Genomic DNA, 26,635 nt, shown 5'->3' on the forward strand with positions numbered 1-26,635 from the left:
GAAGGAGTACAAACACAGTAGTGGAATGAATGGCCTATTTTGGTGCTGTATAGTTTATGTAATTTTATCATGTGCTCAACGTTGTTTGATTGTGTGTCTACACCGTGGTGTTTGATTGTGTGTCTGTAGAATGTTACCTATCCATTTGTACAATGTTATTTGGTGGTGTATAATATTATCGATTCTGTCTCTACCATGTTGTTTGACAATGTACAAAGTTTTTTCAATCATGTGTCCGTGAAATGCTAATTGGGCACGTTTATGTGCAGAATGCTATTGAATCGTATAATTGTATAATGCTGTTTAATTAGAATGTATAGGACCTGCAAAGATCACTGTGGAATAACCTTCAGCGTCCCAAAGAAAAAAAACAATCATATGACTACTCCATCTCTCAACCATCAATTTCATCACTAGATAGCTATCTAATTCTTCCTTGAAAGTGAGAATACAATCTGCCTCTGCCACACCCGGGTAATCTATTCACACATATTCACGAGGCTCAGTGAAAGTAATTCGATCTGGACTGTCTTTTCACCTTTCCTCTTGTGAACTTGAATCAGTGCCCCATGCTACAGATCTTTTTGAACGCGTTAATACATTTGATTAGGGTTCAGTTTAGCTACTCTCTGAAACCGTATCAATAAGATTTCTTCTGAGCATTATCTTCTCCCTTCTTCTTACTAACCTGGAAGGGTTCATTGCAGGTGAGTGGAAAGCATTCCATTCCTCAGCACTGGGCTTCCTTACCCTCAAACACTGAAGTTCACCAAAAATAAATTTAAGGAGCAAAAGATAATAAAGTGATTGACAGCCCTGCTATCAGCTTCCTGAATGCTTCAATGACTTGCTGGGCCACAGAGTGAAACTTGCTTACACAGGCAACAGAGCTGTGTGCAGAGCCTAGGAACGGGACAAATGATCAGTGCTGTGCAGTTGCCTACGTGACAAACTCAGCATCTCTGGAATGCTTCCAGCACAGTCATTCGCTGCCATGAAATCGGAAATGTTTGCTCAGCCACGCTACAATACAATTTACGCTTACATAAGAGTTTTTCACATCAGGATGGCATCTCAAAAGAGCTTAATAATGTCAGATGGGCATCCCGAGTCAAAGAGGTATGCATTTGAGATGTGCCTTGAATAAGGGAAGGGAGGGAGAAAGAGCATTTCAGATCAGTGAAGTGAATATTCAAGAGGTATAATTTCAGCACAGGAGGAAGTCATTGCGCCTATCGTGGTATGGGAGCCAAGTCCTCTTATCCCACTTGCGATCAAAGGTTGAGATAAAAAGGACTGGGAATGCTGGAATGCAATCATTAAAAATGAGAACATGCTGAAAATACACAGCCAGGTCAGACAGCATCTGGACCCGAAGGGAGAGGTTAAGGTTTCAGTTTCTGGCAAAGGAGCACACCAGAAACATTAGCTTATCTCTTCAGTTCGCTGTGCATCTCCAGCATTTCTTTGCTTTACATCTGAAAATAATATTTTATAATAATAAGCCTTGCATTTGATATAGCGCCTTATCACATCATCAAGATGGTTCAAAGTGAGCACCGAGGGCTAGCTGATGAAGGTGTGAAATGCTCTGCCACAGAAAGCTTCAGAGTCAGAATCGAGAGGGATATTTCAAGGGAGACATAGGCAGATGCTTGGATAGCAGAGGCATTAAGGGGTGCAGTGTAAGGAGCAGGGCATTGAGATCAAAAGATCTGCAAAATCTAATAAGATGGTGGTACAGGCTGGCTGGACTGAATGGCCTCTTCCTGTTCCCCCATGTCTCTCTGGGATCTCTGAAATGTCTGAGCATGTTACACCGATGCCCAATGGCTCCTCCAAACTATCTGTTTTTGTATTGCTAGATGAAGATTCTCCTCCTTTTCTCCCATTTCTCACTTTCTTGCCATTTTTCCAGAAGTTCCAAAGGCACTTCCCCCTTTTGGTTGCACAAACAGTGTCGCAAGGACAATAGACTGATCATCACATCACAGCCTAATCCTGTCCTGACACCGCCCAGCAAGGGCCAACCAGATAATGAGCCAAAGGTCCAGATTTCTCATGGTCTTACCCACGTCTTAAAATTGAACATTGCGTAAATTTAGGAAAATTCTTCAGATCAAGTCATTCTGTATCGGTTGATAAACCAGCCCCTCGGCCCAGTCTGGGCTGTTTTCAAAACTAGACTGAAGGTTGTCTGGTCTCCTATCACAACTTTCTGATTTCTATTGTTTGCCTAAGCATGCAGACCACATGTGCCAAGGCAAGATGAAAGCAGGGAGACGTTTCAGTCACAATTCAGTGTAAGATCGAGTAAGATTTAAGGCAGGGTGGGAAGAGTCACCCATCCACACAGGGTGTATCCATATGGGGACCCAAGAGTTGACGAACACAAGATGTTTTACTATTAAGTTTACTATCCATGAAATCAGCATTTAGCACTGGATACAACAGCTCAATCTGTCAGTCCCATGGCTCTACTGGCCTTTGTATACACAGTCACTGAGATAAGAAGGCACACACACACGCGCACACCATACGCTCGCGCGCACATGCGAGCAAGCGCACACACTCAATATAGCCAAAATGTTGCTTTATTGAAAATTGGGAGAGCATGGAGGGAAAGCGAACGGCCAGACTTTGCTGCTAACGTATTTAGTAGGTTATTTCAACAAGCACTCGCTTTTCTCAGGAAAGTATGGGATTCCATTATTAAAATCCACATCTTGATTACTGATTTAAATGGGACGTGCAAATCATTAAACCAGCCACACCCCCTCACCCCCAAAAACAGATTGTTTTGTGCTCTCCATGGACCAGAGGCGACCAATTTACGGCTGCCACAACATGATCTGCGATATCTTTACAATTTTCACTATAAATCTCCAGACATCCAACACTTCTGGATCAGCTCGAGGGATTATACACAATATTTTTATAAATGCAGAACCCATCCGGAGCAGCTAATTGAAAAATAAATCACACTGAGTGGCTGTTGTGAAAACCATAAATCGGGTATTTTCCATATATTCTCTATAGCTGGTTAATATTAGCAGCAAATCTGCCATAATTCAGCAGTGAAATATAGTTGAGTGCAACATTTTGCTGGAAAGCAAGCAGCACAGTGCCAGAGCTTCATTCCTCTATCACAGGCTGCTCAGCAGACAAAGCAAGGACGGTACATTCACCACTCAGCCACATTCAACTTCAATCCCTGTCCCTCTCTTACCCAAAGAGCTGAGCAGCTGCGATCCCTTTACCGCATAACAAAACACACCTGGCTGAGGTGAACAGGCACCAATACAAGGTCGGCCCATAAGCTGAATTTGAGGCCCCTGAACTCTCCTATTTGAGCTGCTGGACAAGATCACTAATAGGTAAAGGAGAACTCCATTAAACCAGCCACCTGCAGGTACCTGTGCAGACTTCAGTCTACCGTGGCTGAACATCAACACCTGTAACCCCAACTCTTCCCTAATTTGTTCCTCTTCCCCCCGCCCCCCACAAGCACACAACTTTTGATTGCTCTTTTGAAGGTCCCTTAATAACAACCAGTCTGCTGCTTTAATTGTGAAAAAACATGGGATTACCTTTTCCGCCACTGCCCACATTATGTATTTTTCTGGTTAAAAACTCAGACCATTGCAGAGTTTTGTTGCGGCTTATTATAGTGTTAGGATAATTCTACTGCCTCCTCCTTCCCTCTGTCTCCCTCACACTTTCTCTCAACAGCTCCTGATGTTTTCATTCAACTTTTAACACAGCCTTTCTTGTGCAGCCTAAGCACCAAGGTGACAAAACAGAAGCAGAGTGGTTCACAGGTACAGCACTGGAGAAGTTGCCCAGAGTTTACATGGTTTTGAATCTCACTATGGCAGTTGTGTGTGATTTGAATTCCAAAAATTTGGTAATCTGAGCTAGCGCCAGAAAAACAGCCACAAAATTGCTGCAAAAATCCAGCTGGTTCATTCAATGCCCTTCAGGGAAAGGAAATCTGTCTATCCGCACCTTTACCCAGTCTGGCCTAGAAATGTCTCAAGTCCCAGACCATGTGTCTGACTCTTAAAATGCCACTCAACTGTAAAGGAAAGGCCCACAGCCACTTTCTCTAGGCGATAAATGCTGGCAAAATGCCAGCATTGCCCACATCCCAAGATAAGAGTTCTAAGAAAAAACACTCGCATGCACCCTCTATTGGGACACATCATTTTGTTCTCCTCATGTGGAGAAATAATCACATACAGCATATAGTTTCAGTGCAAACTGAAGTAAAAATGCACTTACATAGTCATATATATTCCCAATAAATAACAATACAACAACTTGCATTTATATGGCACCCTTCACACCAGACAGCGTCTCAGAGTGCTTTAGTAATTATAATAATTATAATTCAAATATCAAATGCAAGGATTATTATTATTATGTTCTGCTCTCACTCAAAGGAGGAATAGCCATAATAGAGGTATACGTTCGCCTACAGAAAGTTGCATTTACATTTCACACTTGCTGTGTGCAAGACAACCATCAAACCAGCCTGCAGATTTCAGGACCTACGTGTAGGCTGGGAAGATACCTGCTCTCACACACAGTGGCTTCAAAGCGCAACACAGAGCGCATGTTATCTAGTTGTGTGACAATCGCCCTATGTTTGTGGCAGTGCAAAAACTGGGTCAAAAACAAAAGCTTGAGAGCCAGTGGAAGTGAATGAAAAAGTAAATTTTAGTCACATTAAATATATTTTTTAAACACTCTTTTTGGAGCATCACAACCACCTTGAAGCTGGACACCAGGATTGATACTAATTCAGGTCTCTGTAAAGAGAAATGTCCCTCTGTGTGAAAAGTACCTTTACTGGTGGTGGGGGCGGGTGGGCTAATAGGCTGTGATTTCTAACAAGATTTCTTAAATTGGACTTGTGTCGCCAGCGACTTCCAGAGTGAACGCTCCATTGCTGGGGGGGGGGGGGGAGGGTTTCTCCAATTGACTCTCATGGCACATCTCCAAGCAATCAATGTCTTCACCCTCTCCTCTAAGTCTCTCCAGGGTGCAGCATCTCCCCATTTCTCTGATCTCCTCTTATCCCAATCCTCTTCTCAACCCGACTATGCATCCCTCATCCTCTCTGCAAGACTATCGATGGCTGAGCTTTCAGATCCGACTCGCTTAATCTGTGGAATTCCTTCCCTTTACCCCTCCCTCAGCTCTTTGTCCGTCTTTAAGTCCTGCCTTAAAACCTACCTCTTCAACTGCGCCTCTGGTCACCTCCCCTGCTCTGCATCTGACCTCGTCACTTTAAAATCCTCCAAGACATTATCCTATGAGAATGGTGCTATATAAATGCAAGCTGTTGTTGACTTCCTGCTGGTCATGTAATGTACTTTAGATTCAGAGGAAACCCGATTGGGAACCTTGTATAGGAGATTGACCCCCAGGAGAACATGCTGCTTGCGGAGTTGATCAGTGGTTATGATGCTGGTGTACTTTGGGGAATTCAAACGTTGTGATTTGAATAAAAAATAATGTTCAAAATTGTTTTTTTTTGTGGGGCAGACAAAAGGCACAATTTTTGGAGCATAAACAAAAGTAAACGAAAATTGAACAAGAAAATCAAAAGTTGTATAATATCTGACTGGCTGGTCTTGGTTTATACAGCCAGTAATACTGATACAGCTTCTCTGCTTTCATTGTAAAAATGATACAACGGCAGCTCTGGGCTACATTGGCGTTCTATTAAGGCCCGAGAACATTATCACTATCACTAACCAGGAAAGAAATTACCACATCATCAGCTGATGGGAATATTAAGCTTTTTTTGAGCAAGTTACTCTCTGGTGCTGGGTAGGTGTGCAGTGCAGTTTAAGTGCAGTGACTAAGTGTGTTGTTCTGTACTGTAAGTGTAGTATACGAAATGTAAGATCAGTGTAGGGTCAGTGTAGTGTATGCCTGGCATCGGGTGGATGCCAGGCATCAGGCTGGCAGCAGACAGAGGCACAGACAGAAGTTTGGCACCATGAAGGTTATTAGATGTCTCGACGCAGTCTGCCACACTGTCTCTACCCCACCCCCCCCTCCCACCCCACTCCTTCCCGCATACATCCCTTGGAACTAAAAAAGACACAAACAAAGGCTGGAATCCCATATTCTTTTGACAAATGGTGACTTCATGCCCGGTGCGTATGAATCACAAGATCCTTCCTAAAGCACAAAATTAAACTTTGTTTTGTGGGCTCCCATGACACACACAGTTAACATTGAGAAAAATAAGATTGAACGAAGGCAAAAAATAAAGTGGAAAGCAGACTGATCACGCTCCTGGGTAAAGTTCATGGGTTCAATTCAAAGCTATAGTTTTATTCCCTTAATCTATAAGAACAGAAACAAAGCGCAAATGCTCAAGCCGGGGTCAGTTGTGGATTTATAAAGGCTAGTGCACAAAAGCAGCATTGTTTCTTCAAATGATAATTTCGTAGCGTTTGCGTTATTTTTTTTACTTTCATGAAGATTTGCAGCTCACAAACATTTTTTTTCTTTGTCTAGATTCCATTAGCTCCACTAACTCAGCCCAGTAGAGGAGCGCACTGTGGGAAACGGACTGCAGAGCCTTGTATTGTAACCATTTGCTCAGGGGGAATATCGAGCGAGTGTGTGAGGGCCCGTAGCCTGAGAAAAGGAACGATAAGAGAAAATGTGGTACTTACCGACGTGAACGCTAACAGCTCCTCTTCAGTCAGCTTGTGAACAGGGTTGTTCTTCTGGAAATCTGTGCTGTCAAAACAAATGTTTGCAACAAGAAAAAAATTAGTGATATCACCAACCATTCTCTTGACAATGGGTCTGAGCCTCCCCACTGAAGAATAAATCCCAAGAGGATTGCTCTGTGAATTACAGGCCAGCGAAACCATTGATGTCAGGTGTATGTTAATCGTCCGCTCCTCGAAATGGGACTGCAAATCTAACATCCAACACCCAAATAAATAGAAAGCACAGTCCAAACAGCAGAACACTGAAATGTCCTGAGGCCATTCGACTTCATACAGCAGCTTCCCTTTCCTCTAATATACCCAGCGGAAAATTACCAAAAAACACAAGTTAGAAACATTCTGAGGATGCTCCGGATGGGAGCAGAGGGAGGAAACAAGAGGAACAGCAGCTTTACGGCAGAGGTGTGTGACTGACTGACAGACTGACCAGTCTGAATATAGAGACTGGTAAAGAGAATGAAAGGGAATCAATAAGTTGCACAAAAACTGCAGGCTTGCTTATTTATCAAGGAGATGGGAGGATGAGCCACACGATCTTAAAAGAAACGTGAGGCCAGTTTGCAAATGTGAAGCAAAGTTACTGCTCCTTTTAATTGCCAACAAAACTGTGGTGCAGCATTTGCTTTTGTAGGCGAACGCAACAGCCAATTTGCGCACAGCAGCATCCCACTAACATCATCAATGAATCTCTTTTCTCTGGGGGATTTTTGGGACCACATTCTCTTTTATAATAGTATCATGGGATCTTTAACACAACAACTTGAACTTATATAGCACCCTTTGAGTAGGATAATGTCTCAGAGCGGTGGGGTTGGACACCAAGGAAGGGAGAAGGGGAAAAGGAGGTAACCATAAGCTTAGTCAAAGCACTAGGTTTCAAGATGAGATTTAAAGAGATGGGGAGAAGATAGAGGGTTAGAGGCAGGAAGCCTCAGATGTTGAGGGACTAAAGGGTCAGTTACTGATGGTAGTCTGGAGGTGGTAGGGGATGTGTTAGCTGAGCAGAGGGGTGGAGAGGAGTAGAGGGATTCATATGTGAGGGTGAGGACTGGCTCCCCAGCCCCAGAGGATTGAGTTCAAGATCCTCGTCCTCAGTTTTAAATCCTTCCACAGTCTTGCCCATCCCACATCTACAACTTTCTAAAACCCGATCAACCTTCCCACTCCCTCCGCTCGGCAGACACTGGTTGCTTTTTAAAAATCAGAAAATACAGTAACACGGTTTGTCTGGGGGTAAAATGTCTTTGCGGTTGAGTGGCGTCCATAACATTAAGCTTTGCTATGACAGAAACAGCACAATTTCAGAAGAGCATGAAGCACACTGCAATATTTTATTGCATATCTGTAACAAAGCACCTAGATCTGGGACAGTTTAAACATGTTGGGAATGCAATGGGGGAGGGATGGGGCACTCCAGTAGTACTCTGCATCTTGACAGACGAGTGATATTCAACAAACACATGGAGCTACTCTCCACTTGTTAATACAGACCTGGCACAAACAGTGGAATAGAAACCACAGATAGCAGTCTCTGGGCATCAATAAATCCAAGTTAATTTGGATATACAACTAAAGGGATATTTTACCCTCCTCTCCCCACCCCCAACACGAGAGCCAAGAAGCTGTCAAATACTTTAAAAATGAGATATTAAAGAGACACGTCTGCACTCAAAGGCAGCAACAACATTTTATCCGAGTGCAGTGAATAACAAGGAGATGCAAAAAAAAAATTACAAGCAACTAAATAAATCCTATCCATGCAGAAAGCACCCGCAGCAGTCTGTGCAGATCGGCACATAGCTTCATGAAGTGTGAACACTATACTGCAGAACTATCCGATTCCATATTTTGCCAGTTGTCGCTTGCCGAAGCCGACAATGGCATTCTTTTATCCCAGAAGTTTTAGCCGTGAGTCTGCAAGGACCTGGTGCGTTATTAAAAGGAGGCAAGATGGCTTGAAGGATGAATTTCCATAAAAGTCCCTTTCATTCGTCAAAATTACAAATTATGATTAAAAGGCGAGGCGGCTGAAAAGCTGCCGATTTGAAAGCGAGTGCCAGAGTTATGAACCCACACCTGAATAATGTGCAGCTTTAAGATGACAGGACACCATCTCCTCTTTTGACAGCCGTATCTCGTTCACGATCCCACAGCAAAAGCAGCGGGATTCACTTTCAGTTCTGTTTACATCTCCAGTGCCACGATTTGTTATTAGTCTTTTTGGCCCACATTCTATTAGCCTCTGCTGAAACCTGTGACTCGTGCTGGTTCCACAGACTCTAAATGTTCTCCAGTTAAGCCATCGCAACTGAACCCTGCAGAAACCATCTTAAGCTTGGTGAGTGGTTTCCTTATACGACGATCACCCAGCTGACCAAATCGCAACAGATCTAGATCCTCACTTTGCAACTGAGGTCACTGGGGACCAGTCAGGAATTGAAAATCTGGCTGATTGAACTCTCTTCCCTAAATCCCTCTGCTTCGCACCTTCCCTCCCCGCTTCCAAACCTGTTTAAAAGACCTACCTCTTTAACTGCATTATAGGTTCTCTCCCCTCTACCCCTCACCCTGCTCACAGTCCCACTCCATTCCACCTCTGTAAAGCACTTTGAGGCATTTAACTATGTGGAAAAGTGCTGTTGCAAATTACTTTCAGTTCTCTCCCCCTCCTTAGTCCAGGGGTGCTGAGGGCCTTTGGAAAGGCCACGACTATGGTTGACCATGTACAGGGACAGGCTGTGAATTTCCCCCCAGTTTAAATCAGCTCAGCAAGAGCCACTTTCTATTCTGAAGCATCAATCATTAGCCACTGACTTCAAGATTAGAGAAAACAATTGAGAGAAAAGAAATGCACAGTGCTCACATTGTCCAACGGTGCTGCCGTTTCTGAGACAGTTTGTCCTGAGGGTGCTCGCTATAGGGAGTCATGCAACAGGATAGCAAAGATACTCGTCGCTGTCCCAGACCTAAAGAACCGAAGGAGATGGCTGGGTTGGAGTGCCCTCACGCAGCCATTTCAAAGTAAAAACAGCGGCTCAAAGAAAGATAAGGACACAACCCACTTAGAATTTTTTAAAAATCCCTTTTTAAAAAATTAAGCATGCCACTTACTCAAGCTCGTGGTTTGTTTTCCAGAGTCTAACTAAATAATCCACTTTGAGATATCTCCCCTGCATTCTTCCAAAAAATGTCTGGCTTAAATAAAAAAAAGTTATAAAAAATGCCTGGCAAGACGACACACTTTAATTCAGTGCACATGAAAACATTAATATCCTTGTGCAAGACAGCATTGAAATTCCAAGGCGTTTTTTTTAATAAGAGCTATTGAGACTGTCCATGTGTCTAATGTGACAGGTTAACAGGAAAGGAGAGCAAACAATGTGTTGAATTAAAGAGTCCATTATACTTTTCTCTCCACACATTAAACCCTCCTTTACTTTACAATATCCTTGTAAATTAAGTAAATATAGAACACTGCGGTTTTAAATCAAAAGACAGAAACACCGCCATATTGAAAATTTGAAACAAAACAAAATCACTGATTCCAAGAGCAGAGAGCAGAGCAAGTCAAAAGACAAAAACTCATAGGAACAGATTTAAAAAACTACTGTATTAGGAGTAATGCTGTAAATGGGAGAGGACGGAAGAGAATGGAGGTGATGGCAAGGGAAATTTGTGCAATATTAGTAAGGCTGGAGAGAAAAGCAAAAAGGATGGAGGGGGTAAAAACATTAGAATACATTAGAATATATTAGAATATACAGCACAGAAACGGGCCATTCAGCCCAAATGGTCTATGCCGGTGTTTATGCTCCACATGAGCCTCCTCCTGCCCTTCCTCAACTAAGCCTTCAAGCATAACTTTCTATTCCTTTCTCCCTCGTGTACCTATCTAGCTTTCCCTTAAATACATCTATGCTATTTGCCTCAACAACTCCTTGTGATAGCATGTTCCACATTCCCACTACTCTCTGTGTGAAGAAATTTCTTCTAACTTCCCTATTTGATCTATTTCTGACTATTTTATATTGATGGCCCATGGTTTTGGGCTCCCTCACAAGTAGAAACATCTTCCCTATATCTATCCTATCAAAACCTTTCATCATTTTATAGACCTCTATCAAGTCACCCCTTACCCTCCTCTTTTCAAGAGAAAAGAGTCCAAGTATGTTCAGCTTTTCCTGATAGGTATAATCTCTCAGTCCTGAGATCATCCTTTTGAATCTCCTTTGCACCCTCTCCAGTGCCTCTAAATCCCTTCTATAATGTGCGGACAGGAACTGCACACAGTATTCTAAGTGTGGTCTTAAAAATGAGGAGATAGCTAAAGTTTGAAGATGCCAGTTTGGATATTCATGCCGAAAGGCTGAAGACACTTTAAGCGCTCCAGAACACTACCCTGAGTGAAGGGCGCTATATAAATACAAGTTGTTGTTGAAGGGTTTTGACGAAAACAATGTTATGGCTCCTGAGGTTTGTCCCAGAGTGGAGCAGTGCAGGAGGCCGAGGACAGAGAGGTCAGGGTGAGAGTGGGAGTCAGAGGGTAGTTGAGGGGAGAGAGGTCAAGGTGGGAGTGTGAGTGGGAGTGGAGTTGAGGACAGAGAGGTCAGGGTGAGAGTTGGAGGGGAGCTAAGGACTGAGAGGTCAGGGTGAGAGTTGGAGTGGGAGTGGAGTTGAGGACAAAGAGGTCAGAGTGTGAGTGTGAGTGGAGTTGAGGATGAAGAGGTCAGGGTGTGAGTGTGAGTGGGAGTGGAGTTGAGGACAGAGAGGTCAGGGTGGGAGTGGGAGTGGGAGTGGAGCTGAGGATAGAGAGGTCAGGGTGAGAGTGGGAGTGAGAGGGTAGTTGAGGGCAGAGAGGTCAAGGTGGGAGGGAAGCTGAGGATGGAGAAGTCAGGGTGAGAGTGGGAGGGGAGCTGAAGATAGAGAGGTCAGGGTGGGAGTGGGAGTGGAGTTGAAGATGGAGAGGTCAGGGCGAGAGTTGGAGGAGAGCTGAGGATGCAGAGATCAGGGCGAGAGGGAGAGCGGAGTTGAGGATGGAGAGGTCAGGGCGAGAGGGAGAGGGGAGTTGAGGATGGAGAGGTCAGGGCGAGAGGGAAAGGGGAGCTGAGCACAGAGAGGTTAGGGTGGGAGTGTGAGTGGGAGTGGAGTTGAGGATGGAGAGGTCAGCATGAGAGTTGGAGGAGAGCTGAGGATGGAGAGGTCAGGGCGAAAGGGAGAGGGGAGCTGAAGACAACCACAGGGAGGACAACACTATGTATACAGACTAAATGGAGACGGTGGAGGAAAGACTCGCAGTATGCACCTGGTCTAACTGATCCAGTGACCTCACCACACAGTGGAGACAGTATGTACGACTGGGGCAGTGAATTGCTGTCATACAGGAAAAGGGTGTTCAGGAGAGGGGAAGGAAAGATATATTTGGGATCATGCTGGGCGAGCAAACAGCAAATGACAGACAGACACTCCTGGCTAGAAGGCAAGGACAAGAGGCACCTTATGCACACTGCACCTCGCCCAGCCGGTCCAGAACCTTAGCATCTTGTTTGACCCTCAACTGTCCTTTCTACCCCACATTCGTGCCCGTGGATTCCTGTAGCTCAGTGGTTAGAGCACTCGCTTTGCAAGTGAGAGACCTGAGTTCAATTCCAGGCAGAGGGCGAAACCTTGGGCAAGTTTCCTTACTCCACACAGAGCCTAATAATAATCCCTCCAAAAACCAAAAACAATAATAAATTGGTCATTTTCAATCTACGACTGTTTGTGGGACATTGCTGTGCGCAATTGGCTGCCGCGTTCGCCCACAAATATACAGTCAATTCACTTTACAGTGTGTTCTGTGAAGCGCTTTGGGACGTCCTCCCGACGTGAAAAGCGCTATATCAAATGCAAGGATTATTATTATTATTATTATTATGTCCCGCTCTGCCTTCCCCCATCTTTGCAACATTGCCCGGCTCCGACACCGAGACCACCGCCGAGACCCTCATACACGCATTCATAACATCTAGCTCGAATATGCAAACTCACTGCTTGTCGGCCTCCCCAACTCCTCCCTCCACAGGCTGCAGATCATCCAGAACTCTGCAGCCCGTGTCCTCTCCCGCACCAGGCTCTGTGACCCTATCACCCCCATCCTCGCCCAAGTCCACTGGCTTCCCATCACACAGAGGATACAGCTCAAGATCCCGGTCCTCACCTTCAAAATCCTCCACGGTCTTGCTCCCCCCTACCTCTGCGACCTCCTAACCCCTACCATCCGGTCTGCTTCACGTTCCCCCCCACCCCACTCGCCTGCCCCACCATTCGCGGGTGGACCTTCAGCCTCTCTGCCCCCACCCTCTAGAACTCCATCCCACAGTCCCTCCACCTCACCCCCTCCCTTACCTCCTTCGAGTCCTGACTCAAGGCCCTCCTCTTCGATTATGCTTTCGATCACCCTCCTTCCCCCCGTGCCTTCCACGCTGCCCGATCCCAACCTCCAGCACTGATTGTCCAGCACCTTGGAACGTCCTCCCCCCATGAAAGGCGCTATACAAATGTAATTTTGTTGTTGTTATGTTGACTTGTATAATTCTATTACTGCATATGTAGACAGCCCCACAGACAACAATAAAAAATGTTTATGTAAGAACTTTTCAGAAATTGGAGCTCTCAGTGTTCCGTCCGGTTTTTTAAAAAAGGGAATTGAGCGGAGATGGTAAGAGAAAACCCAACAGTATAACTTCTTCCAGCAAACCTAAATTGGCCGTGCCTCACATATCATTTGGTTCCCTTTTGTTTCCAAGAACCAATGTCAAAATAAGACATTACCATTCAATGTTACAATTCCATCCACACTGTGATAAACAGTGCCATGTGCACATGTGAACCCAGAAACATTGAGATACTGGAATACAAAGCTACACAGTGTTTCAAAATGGAATTAGACACGTTTCCAGTCAACTAAAAGGATTCAGGGTTTATTAGATTTAGACATAAATGCATGGAAGGAAAACAACCTTTCAGTCTCAGTCTTTCTGCCTGAAACACAAAGTGAGAGACACAGAGACCTAGAAATTTCAAGACACTGAGGTGAACACAAACAGGGGTTCAGATTGAAACAGTCCAGGATTGAAGGGTTCTTGTATGCAATTTGATGGGGGTCCAATGGTCTAATTTCTGCCTGAAATGTGTGTAAATCACATTTAGTATTTTAGTATTGTACAACACAGATGTGTATATTCACATACATATGCACATCATTAGGATCCCATATTGTTTTTGCTTACTTACAAGTGTAAAGCCGGTCTACATAAAAAAACACTGCTTCCAATTTCTAAGTTAACAGTCCACATATAGAAATGTAGCACGTGAAGCTGTTTAGCAGCACATTTAATCAAATGAAAAAGACCACGCAACTCACACTGTGCCTAAGCTGCATGTGCCTTCGGCATTCAATAACTGCACAGAGCAGTTCAGCCCTGCGTGATTTATACACTGGTGGCTGAGGGCGACGTTTGTGCTGGAGTCAAACACGACAAACAACTCAGAGAGTGAAAGCTTCATTGGCTGAGGCTTGTATTGCTGTCGCCATTGCAGTGTGTGGAGCAATGCTCAGTCTCACCTTGTGAGTCTCTTGTGGACATCACACGGTCAGCACCCATCACTGCTTCTTCACAGGAGAGAACATAGTGAAGGAGAGTGTGAGCGAGATTGTTAGCAATAATAAAAAAGAAACCTTGCATTTGGCATAGCGCCGTTCGCATCAGAAGTCTCAATGCGCTTCACAGAGATTTACTGTAAAGTGTAGTGACTGTGTATTTTGTAGGCTTATGTCTACAATAGGGAACGCTTTTGGGTGAATGAAATTTGCAGAAAGATATATTGTGGGTGACCTTTGGTTTGCTGACTCACCAGCTGGTGGTTTTTTGCAGTCATAGCAACGAAAGTTTGATTTGTAATTTTTTTCCGACCGAAAGTTACTCCCAGGAAAGTAGTTTAAGTCAAGTTACAGTATTTAGGTTGAATTATTCTCTCCCTAATCTGGAATCGGTTGTCTAGATTGGCCACCATGCCACTGCCTTCCTTCCAAAACAATGTCTATCTTCTCCTTGCTATAAAACTTCCTTAAGGACCACTATATAAGGAACTATTTCAGCCGTAGAACAAAATCCCAAGTATTTTTAGGCCTTTTTTGTGTGGAAAAAAGGAGAGAAAATTAGGGTGAGAGAAGAAATAAATTGATACAAAAAAAAACCTCAGGAAATTTGGTGAATTCCAGGATTGTGTGCCATGCTGTGTACAGGTAAGTCAGGAATGCTCGCGATTCACATTATATAGGCTGTTAAATGGACACTCCAAAGCTATGATCTTCACCCAATTTACCCTTTTGTAAGTGTTTAATATTCCCCCTCTGCTTCCTCCATTGTTCTACCTTTTTTTAACAAAGAAATATGGATCCCCAAAAAACAGGAGTTTATTTTAGGAATTAAAAACGGTCCTTTATTATATATAATGTAGGTTGCTCTAAATTTACATACATGAAATGAGCACGATCTATTGCACTCTGTCTTAACCACACCACATAATAACAATCCTCACATTTGATGTAGCGCCTTCCACATCGGGAGGATGTCTCAAACTCTTCTCTGTAAAGTGTAGTGATTGTGTGTGTTTTTTGAGGGCAAACACCACAAAGAAAACAGTTCCACTTCGTTGTTTTGTCGGTTGCACAATATCTTTTAAAGCACTTTTCGTTGACTTACCATTTTCCCATCTAACCCCTCTCCTCACTCTTCTCTTCATGTCCATTTTGTTGTTATTTCATGCTCAATCTCTACCTCAAAGAGTTTGTGTTATCTTCAAAGAAGTTTTCTGAGAAGATTTTTTTCCCCTTCCTCCCATTCCCCCACCCCCAACCACACTGAACTACAAATTGTCCATCAGACTCATGAAGAATATTTGCTGCTGGTCTGAGACAAAAGGTCATGGGTAAAGGGTTCAGGGCCTCTGAGCAGAGGAATTTCTACTCCTGTGTAGAATAATCCAGTCTCACATTGCAGTGTTTAACAGCACTGTTTGGCACACGGGAAGTTTGATGACTAAAGAATGTCCATTTACTGTCACAATTCTAGACTTAGGTTCTGCAATCTGTGCTCTGACATCTTTTTTTTAAAACAATTCTGTACTCCCAAACACTGTACTTTGTTTCCTTTCAGCCTGGCTTGGTTGGTACCAGTCTTGCCTCATAGTCAGATTGTTGTAGGTTCAAGCATCACATCTCAGGCTGGTATTTTGAGCTCATAGGCCAATGCAATGGCGGAGGGGCTGCATTGCCAGAGGTGCTATCAGCAGGCGGGCCTTCCGACACTCTGCACCTACCCTCTGGAACTCCATCCCTCAGTCTCACCCCCTCCCTCATCACCTCCCTCATCACCCTCCTCTTCGATCGTGCTTTCAATCTCCCTGCTTCCCCCCCCGTCCTCCCCACTCCCCCACCCCGACCCTCAGCTCAGGTCCAAAACTCTTGTCTGTCCAGCGCTTTGGGACGTCCTCTCGACGTGAAAGGCGCTATACAAATGTAATTTTGTTGTTGTTGCTATCCTGAGATAAGATGTTAAAATGAGGCTGCAGTATTCACCTGTAAAAACACTACACAGTACATCTTGTGAAACCCTAAAAAAAAGACGTTTATGGCATAAGAATCTACCCATAAGCTTTGTTGAAATGACAAGGCCCCCCCCCCCCCCACTCTTCTCCCCACACGTACAGACGCCAAGCATCAGAAGACTATTCAACCATGGAAGAAAGCATCATCACAGTCATGCCATTCTCATCCAGCACCCACACCTGTGTACTTTTCATGAGGGTTCACTGACCAGGCCTTTTTGCTAGATTTGATTACACCCATTTCTTTCTCTTACAGAAGAATTTGCAACAAATTTCCTCACAAGTTCTGATCTCAGGTAATACACCTACAGAAGAAAATTAAAATTGGCAAAGAGAGACAGATAGAGAGAGAGAGAAGCGAGACTCAGGGTGGCTCAGAGAGTGAGAGGAAAAAATAAAAGATAGTGAGCAAGACAAAGAGAGACAGAGACACACAAAGTGAAATAAATAGAGAAGGAATGAGACAGAGTGAGGGAGACATAGTTAGAGATAGACACCCACAAAGAAAGTGTGAACTAGAGTAAAAGAGTCGAAATGAAGGATAGAAAGGGAGAAAGTGAGACAGAAACATAATCAGTGGAGCAGAAATTGTCAGAGAAAGAAAAAGTGAGTCAGAGAGACAGAGAAACAGAAAGAAATACCCACGAAGACAAGACAGAATCAATATCATTTAACATGCTGTTACAGTGGAGATTGCCTGACTTCTGTGGTAAGGTAATACTAATGGTGAATGAAGAAGGGATGGGCTGAAAACTGCAACACCATTAGCATGTGCAAAACTGGGGCTTCTCTCACCATAGCATTTTAAGATGTGTTCCATTGTAAAAGTCAAAAAATCCATATTTTTATTTTAAAATACACTAAACATAAAAGAAATACAGTGCAAAGGAAATGCATCTGTTGGGAGTGTCTTCGTCCGAACTGTAAATGTAACTTGTACAACTTGCTGACAAGTCTGCCTTCAATTGTCCCTCGGGGAATTAATCTCAGATTTCAGTATGTGTTTTGGGTTAACCCCTGTTGTTTGATTTGATCCAAGACAATTTTTCTTAAAAAAACAAAATGGACAGTGGACAAAAGAAAAGGCAAAAGTGTGAATCTATTCTGACATTGCCCAGATCCAATAATGCAGAAGGGATGGGACTACACAACACAGAATTTCGAGATCTTGATTTTTAAAACAAAAAAACAGGCTAATTTGAAAATCCCAAAGCGCCATGTACTTTTTGCATTGTGTCCCTCAGACGCTAAATGTGGATTGCATTTGCATAATGTCCTTCCGATGTTCAATGTGGATTTTCTTTAAAATATTAGATGGTTGGGAGCAGATGCTGCCTGTCACCTCACACCACTGTTTGTTTGTTGAGAGCACAAACAAACTCATAGGTTGGGCTTCATAATAATAAAAATAATCTTGCATTTGATATAACACCTCATCATATCTTCAAGACGTCTCAAAGACGTCTTAACTGCTAGATAAACAGAGGCGTGTGGAATAAGGAAACTTGCCTAACATTTCGCCCTGCCTGGAATCAAACTCAGGTCTCTTGCTTGCGAGGTGAGTGCTCTAACCACTGAGCTACAAGACTCCACAAAGTTACAAGGTTGGAACAATCAGGTGGCTTAGGGGCCATCAACCACCATAAACTGAACTCCTTTTGCTTTGGCAATAATACTCATATTTTTGCAACCTTGTGTATTTTTACAGCCTTGTGTAGAAAGGTACCAGGGTGAGGTTCCCAAGTCTCTGCTCTAACCACTGTACGGCAAGACTGGGGTTTGGGGTTAGCAGCAGAGAACATTCAGCTTCCCCATCAGTTCTATGATTCGATGATATCATCGAATCATAGAACCTTACAGCACAGAAGGAGGCCATTCAGCCCATCGTGCCTGGGCCAGCTCTTTGAAACAGCTATCCAACTAGTCCCACTTCACTGCTCTTAATCCATAGCCCTGCAAATTTTTCCTTTTCGAGCTAGTTCCCTCTAATAACAATACCCATAAATATTCTGTAGCTGTGCAATGTCCAGTGACTTTCAGCACCTCTTACCTACCCTGGAACATCTTAATGCTTCTGAAAGAATAAAATGTTCATAGCAAACAGATTCCAGGAGCGTGGGTAAAAATGCTTGAAAGAAGGATCATGCTTCAATTGGCAGGAAATCACAGAACAGTTGCGTTCAATTTTTTTGTGTGTGTTGAGAAACGCACGCTACAAATACAACTATGAAAAATTGCAACAACTGCAATGGGTAGCTACCAGGCCAGCCTCGCCATGGGGAAACAGTAACACGAACAGAAACAAACCACACGTCCCAAATAGTCCTTGCTAGTGTTTATATCCACAAGAGCCCCCATCCCTCTTATTTCCCTCTCATATACCCCCTCCATTCCCTTCTCCATCATGTTTGCATCACTTTCTGTCTTAAATGTTGAACAGTCAATTCGCTTATATTATACAGTATATTCTGTGAAGCGCTTTGAGTGGAGTCCTGTAGCTCAGTGCTTAGAGCACTCGCTTTGCAAGCGAGAGACCTGGGTTCAATTCCAGGCAGAGGGTGAAACCTTGGGCAAGTTTCCTTACTCCACACGCCTAATAATAATCCCTCCAAAAAAACAAAACAATAATAAATTGATCATTTTCAATCCATGACTGTTTGTGGGACATTGCTGTGCGCAATTGGCTGCCGCGTTCGCCCACAAATATACAGTCAATTCACTTTACAGTATATTCTGTGAAGCGCTTTGAGACGACTAGAAGACGTGAAAAGCACTGTATCAAATGCAAGGATTATTATTATTATTATGATGATGATGAAGAAAGTAATTGCACGTTTGACTGGATAGAAAGCAAGTGGATGAGTGCCATAAGCGTGAAAACAAAGCAGCTGGAATGACTGACTTGTCACAGTAACTGCAAACTCTGTATCATAAATGCTCGTTGCACACCTGGAAAGGAGCAGAAGAAAGGGGGGAGGGGGAATTGTATGAAAGCACCATTTCTATCTATAACCGGGCCTCTCAATGAAAAGAATGAAATATTGCTGATCATCAGATATGTGGGAATATTTAAAGGGTAAGAGTGGAATATCTAGTTCAACCTGTTCACATGGAAGGCCCTCAGGGGATACATTTGTCACTTGTGGGAGGTGCTATGTACTGTACTGCACTAAATATCCAGTGGGTTAGAGAGAACATCATATTTTCCATAGTTGCGGAATGGGGAGACAACAGCAAGTGAACAATTGAGACTTTAAAGGACTGGTTAAGTAATTTCCTGTACTGATTATATAACTTTCTCAGTTATTCAAAAGGCCAGCGGTTACTCTATTAGGACATGGGAGGAGAGGGATAAGTGGGAGTGATCCGCAAGGCAGTAATGCAATGAAAAGTTTCAGTCAACTTCACAAACCATGAGAACAAAGCTCAAGGGATGATTATCTTATACTTAGATTAAGTTACCTTGTTGGTAAGAATTTATTCTAAAGACTGTGAACAGTTTATTTGCACCCACTGTGTTTTTTTCTAATTTCAGTATGGGGTACATTTTGGGCTGACTGCATTACTGTTGGGCTGACCCCGACAATGTCACTAATCCCTCCAAAACAAATCAATAATAAATTGGTCATTTTCAATCCACGACTGTTTGTGGGACGCTGCTGTGCGCAATTGGCTGCCGCGTTTTGCCCACAAATATACAGTCAATTCACTTTACAGCATATCCTGTGAAGAGCTTTGAGACGTGTAGAAGACGTGAAAAGCGATATATCAAATGCAAGGATTACTATTATTATTATTAATGCTCGTTCACTGAAACACAATTTGGAATTGACTGTTGTAAATTCTGCAGCCACTACACACTACAGTTATAACAATAATAATCAATGCATTTGATATAGAACCTATAACATCAAGACTATCTCAAAGCACTTTACAAGTTTCTGTAAAGCGGTAGCGATGGTGTATTTTGTATACAAACGCAGCAGTCAATTTTCACAAAAAGCCATCTGGAGCATTGTTGGGAGAAACTCTCTTTTCTCTTCAAATAGTATCAATTGTGTAGATGAGCCTATAAACTACAAAATTACACAGCAAACAAGAAAATTAAACTCTAGCCATCTATAAACAGACACTAAGCACTTCCAAATAGAGAGTCAAATGAATTCTCTCTCTATGAATTTTAATAAGCGCTGTCTTTTTCTAATATTTATTTTGTTATAAAATGCTGAGTTTTCATAATATAAATATTTCTAACACACAATCAATTGCACTGTTGCCAAACTAAATGTTGTGTTTCTCTTTTTCTTTATAAAAAAATACTATATGAAGCACTTGATGATGTAGCATAAAGGGTGAAGTCAACGTAACTCTGCATTTGTGCCGCATGTTCTCTTTCCGCATCCCCACCCCCCCACCATAGAAAGCTATTTTTCAGTTGTATATAATGCTGCGGTGTGTAGAATTTGTCAGGCACGTCACGACACATTGAAAAAATGGTGCTTTAATTATGGGAGTATGGAAAGGTGTTAGAGGTTACTCTACTCCTCATCCGTATTCAGAAAATTCTGCTGGATATGTTTGTTGGCTGGCTGAGCACAAGCTCACACTTGGTTACTGATGATCAAACATAGTTACTAATGAAAACAGTCTGTTGATACCAAGTATCAAGGATCACATTGAGCAATTCTCATTTCGGCAAGAAAGCAAAGCCAGTCCAAACTGCAGGGCACTTATAAGGAGAAAAGATTCAAACTCATTGTGGGCAGGATGTAGACTGGCAAAGAAAAGAAAATCAATGGACGTGAGTATTGCCTCCCACATAAGAACTGGATGTTTCATCGTAAAACAGTATGATGATGACGCTGTTTCACAGTCTGGTATCAATCCGTTTCCAATGTTTCATCACCTTCAGTCAATCTGTGTTCTCTGTGGGAATGGGCGGGACTGGGGGGGGTGAGGGCGCGGAGGGGGGAGATGTCTGAGAATTTCATCAAAGCTTGAAAGGGCGTCAGAGCTGCATGTGGGCTGCCCGGGTCTCCATGGAGATTCAGTTAATGTTTATTGGCTTCAATGACAAAATATTTCAAGGGGAGAATCATATTCTTACTGAAATCTAACAGAGCACAAGATGGGTTCACTTATGGATCCAGCGTGGGCAGACAGGACGATATTGCACATTACCTGCACTCGGATCTTACCACTGAGAGGCGAGTCTTCAACAACAACAACTTGCATTTCTATAGCACCTTTCACACAGGGTAGCGTCTCAAAGCGCTGATGTGAAGTGGCAACCGGAGAGGGGAAATAGTCTTTCTACACTAGAGTATGGCCTCCTCCTTTTCCATCTTTTCTTACTCAAGTCTTCACAATAACCCTTAACCTCAAACACTTGTGAGTAAAACTCTTCCACCCAAATCTACATCATCTAATAAACCGCAGGAAATAGGAACCAGAACTCTGCAAGGATCTGGTCTATGTATTAACACCATCTGTCTAGGACTAGGAGGAGAACTTCACAGGATACAAAATTTACTGATGTGCCAAACTGGTGACTAACATAAAGCAACATATTCAATGTAATTCGGGATCATTTAAATCATCCTTGCATTTTATGCAGTGGGTTTCACATTAGAAGGACGTCTTGAAGTGCTTCACAGGATGCACTGTAAAGTGTAGGAATTTGTAGGCGATTTACACTGATTAATAAAATTGGTCTGTGGAACAACAGAGGATTCTGCATCAATGACTATAAGGTGATGGAGAATAGAATAGAGAGTAGTCTGGCCCAGTGGTAGCGCTCTCTCTTCTGAGTCAGAAGGCTGTGGGGTGAAGCTCCATGTCGGGATTTGGAATCACATAGTCTAAGCTGACATTTCAATGCAGTGCTGGAGGTGTATTGCATTGTTGGAACTGCTGTCCTTCTGATGAGACTTTAAACCAAGGTCCCATCTGCCTGTCCAGGTGGATGTTAAAGATCCCATAACATTATTTGTATCCTGTGAAGTGCTCCTCATAGTCCTATACACATGATGTAAATGCTTGGGAACATAGCCTGGTCAACAGAGCCCCCAAATAAAATAAATTAGTCACTCACTCCATGGCTGTTTGTGGGACATTGCTGTGCGGAACCTGGCTGCTGAGTTTCGTCCACAAGATACACAGTCAATCCACTATACTACAGTGTATCCAGTGAACCACTTTGAGATGCCTCAACGACATGATTAAAGCTCTACATCAAATGTAAGGATTATTATTATTCAGCAAAAGTGCATTGATGATAAAAGGTACTTTCGCAAAGGTGGAGAAAGCAAAAGATTTGGATGTAATTATTGAGTCAGTGTGAAGCTGGTATTAGCACAGCTATTCAAATACTAGGTTGCATCTTGAAAGCATTTGACAACAAGTTGAAAGAAGTTATTCTAATCTTGCATAAATCATATAGGTGGCAGCCTGACTTTTGGTAGCACTCTCATCTTTGGGTCAGAAGGTTATGGGTTCAAGCCCCCTGTCGGGCCTTTGATCTCACAGTCTAGGCTAACATTTCAATGTAATACAGGGGGAGGAGGGAGTGCTGTATTGTTAGAAGTGCTATTCTTTGTTAAAAACGTTAAAAGATCACTTGACGCTATTAAAAAANGAGTTGGAATAGGCTGTCCTAACCAACAATTGGTCAATCACTCCATGGCTGTTTGTGGGACCTATGACGTTCTCAAAGCATTTGACAGTTTGCAGGCAGACATAGCAGCTAATTTGCACCCAGAAGGTCCAACTTTGCAGCAAGCAAGTAAGCAGAGTTGCTTTCTTTGTAGCAAGCAGGTGTAGCCGTACTGAGCAGATGGTTATGACTTTAAAGATTATCTTACGACATGGGTTGCAATGCAAGTAAGTGCAGCCAGAATGGGAGTGCTTGAAGCTGAAATTAGGTGTACAAAATGGGAAAGTGTTCCATTCCCCAGTGCTGGCATTCTTCACATGGGCAAGCACCAAACGAGCCAGAGGGAAAATAAAATCCTATTTAGCGAGTTAAAGATAGTCTTTCCACGAAAATGGAACCGTGTCATTTCTTACACACACAGCAGGCGCAGATGATGGAGCTTTAATACAAGTGGGTGGGGGGGGAGGGGGAGAGACCGGGCCGTCATCAGCCAGGCCCAAATGAGATATTCTGTTTGTTCTGTGGCCCTGCCACGCCTGGTATATATAGGGTGGACCAAAACTGTTAACGTTATATATAGGTTTGGATGCCATTCACGAATCAGCACCAGCTGCACTCACACCATTAGCAGTAACTCATCTGGCTGATGAACAGTCAATTATTATTTCCGTCTGCATTAAACGGCACTCTGCATATTCACACATACAAAACAACAATCTTGGGGGTGGGGGCACGGTAAGCTGTGATGCAGCAAAGTATTTTAATACGGCACAAAGGATAAGGCAATATATTGTTGTTTGTTTTAAGTGGGAGTGGGGCTGGGGGAGGACAGAGAAAGAGCTACTTGAAAAGAAATCCCACGCATCTTTCAACTCCCTGAAAACAGGACCATCTCTGCAGTCACCGCTGTAACTCAATGACTAGAGAAGAATGCGAGAACAAGAACAGGCCATTCAGCCCATCCCACTGCCTGCTGCCAACTCCTGCTCACGACCTAATCTGGAGTGTGCTTTAAAGGGCATTTTCCTTAATTGTCCCCATTGTACCCAGGCTTTTTTGGGGGGTGGGAGACCAGGCAGGGAAAGAAGAGGGGAGGCGGGGGAAAGAAGAAAAAAAATAAAGGCAGGTTCCTGCTCTGAATTAATATCCAGTGTTCTTTCTCAGAAAGAGCTTGTGTAGACATTGTGGGTGGTTAAGATTGTGTTTAGCTGCGATAGACCCTTCTTTGGTCCCTGGTCAAACAATCTTTTGATGCTCACTGTCCAAGCTCTCACTCTCTCTCGCTCACACTCTCTCTCACACACTCTCTCTCTCACACACACTCTCTCTCTCACACAGTCTCACACACACACACACCTTCACACACTATCACACACACTGTCTCACACATACACACACACAGTGTCTCACACACACACTGTTGCACACTGTCACACACACTGTCTCACATTGCCTCACGCATACATACTGTCACACACACAGTCACACACTGTCTCACACTCACACAATCTCACACGCAGTCTCACACACACACACACACACACAGAAGCCTTGAGGAAGGCGTACCTGAAGGCTGCTGCGCCCCATCAAACCACATCAGAACATGAGCCACTGCTCTTTTGAAGAGAGAAAAAGATAAGTGGAGAATATTTTTTGACTCAAACTCACAGAACTTTCACTATAGGTGACTGACTCAGTGTTGTCAGTACTTACCACAGGTGGCAATCTATTCCAAAGCAAGCATGCACAAATAGTACATTTCTCAGATTGAAACCTTTGTCAATTGGAGTCATTAATTCAGATCCAGCTTTCAGGGCTCTGGGACATCCTCCCAAAGTGAAAGGCGCTCTATAAATGTAATCTTGTTGCTGTTGTCCTGTGATTTAAGTATACATTAAGGGATGCCTTTGGCGCTATTTCAAAGAAAAGTGGGGAATTTCCCTCGTTATCCTGTCTTATATTCACATTCTGTCCAAATTTTTTCTCAAAAACTATAGCTGACTGGCCACTCATCTCGTTACTTGTCACTGGGTGGTCATTGACAAAAACTCGTCGCTACGTTTGCGTACAGAACGTTCACTTCAGGTATAAGTTCTTCACAGGGCTTTGAGAAGTGAGGAAGATACTGACCATCTGGTCAGTATCTTCCTCACTACACTTTACACCAGCAAACCTAAGACCACTTGATGCCCAGCATGACCCACTTGACTTAGTGACAAATAGGAAGCAGGAGGAAAGGATTTGAGGTTAAGGTTACCTGAACATCTGCTACCTGAATTAGCTGCAACCCTGCTTGGGTAGGAGCAACAGTTTCGCGCACAAAATATACAGCCAATTCACTTTACAGTATATTCTGTGAAGCACTTTGAGACTCTCGAAGATGTGATTAAGGCGCTATATCAAATGCAAGGATTATTATTATCATTACTTATGAGACACAAGGCAGAAAACCTTAAGATAGACAAACATGGCTCACACAAAAAACATTAGCCTGTGGAAACAAAACTCTTAAATGCACAAAATGAAAATGACCCATTACGGGAATGGCTGGGACATTCTACCCATAATTTCTGTGCTGGAACTATTGAGGGTGACCATAAATATACACTCTGATTGTAAATAGTGATCTGGTTACGGATGGGGAGGAGAGGGAAGGCACGGAGAAAACAGACACATTTCTAAAAGAACGAACACTGAGCTGAGGATATTTTTGCAGGTTACTCTTCTTGTGGAACAACCCAAGAGTGGATGGTAAAGTCCCTTTGAAACTGACGGATACTCTCGAAATTCTCAGCGGTTCAACAATAAATTGTGTCAGAGTTGCAGTGCAATGCTGGTTGAAAATACTTTAAAAGATAAATAATCCTTGCACTTGATTTAGTGCCTTGTACTTTGGAAGAATGTCTCAACAGGAATTTTAGTGTAAAGTGGGCTGTGTATTTTGTAAGCAATAGAAAATCCAATCTCTTGTGCTACAATGCAGAATGACTATAGGATTTGTGGAGAAGAGTTATTCTACAGACATGTTCATTACTTTAACTGTCAAAGGGACCTGTATGCTCCATTTTAAAAAGCTGGCATGACTAAAAATAAATGCAAAACCCAAAGGACCACATTGGCATGTCAGAGTTTAAGAGAGATAAGGTTACTTCCCCACATCCTTACCTAACCTAATTCTGTTTGTTCAGTGATGGGAATGGAATTAAGCGAGCACGGTAATTTCTTTCTACACTGCAACAAGCACTTACTTTACATACATTACTGAGAAACCAAAGCGAAGGGCCAGACCCCGAGCACTAACTTGGTTGAAAAGAATTGCAGAAAAAGTGAGATAAGTCAAGAGGAAGTAAATAACTATTGCTGAGCTTGCATTTTCATAGACTGTAAATTGTAGAAGACTGAAGAAGACAAAAGATTCCACAGTTGGTCATTTTCTCCTGGAAAGAATAATCCTTGCAATTGATGCATCTCTTTATGTTGTTGAAATGTCTCAAAGCACATAACAGGATTCAATGTAAAGTGTAGTACAGTGACTGCACTTATAGGCTATTGTAGCAGCCAATTTGGG

General features: G+C 43.1%; 1 protein-coding gene across 1 annotated transcript in view; it reads right to left on the reverse strand.

The window, feature by feature from the left end:
- ttc27 (tetratricopeptide repeat domain 27) overlaps positions 1 to 26,635 on the reverse strand; it is a 115,497-nt gene that overhangs the window by 63,771 nt on the left and 25,091 nt on the right. Inside the window, 1 exon segment of the mRNA XM_042333120.1 lies at positions 6,702 to 6,768. Within this exon segment, the coding sequence (XP_042189054.1) occupies positions 6,702 to 6,768 (67 nt within the window).

This window comes from Callorhinchus milii, unplaced genomic scaffold, assembly GCF_018977255.1.
Source record: "Callorhinchus milii isolate IMCB2004 unplaced genomic scaffold, IMCB_Cmil_1.0 Scaffold3, whole genome shotgun sequence".
NCBI classification, from domain to species: domain Eukaryota; kingdom Metazoa; phylum Chordata; class Chondrichthyes; order Chimaeriformes; family Callorhinchidae; genus Callorhinchus; species Callorhinchus milii.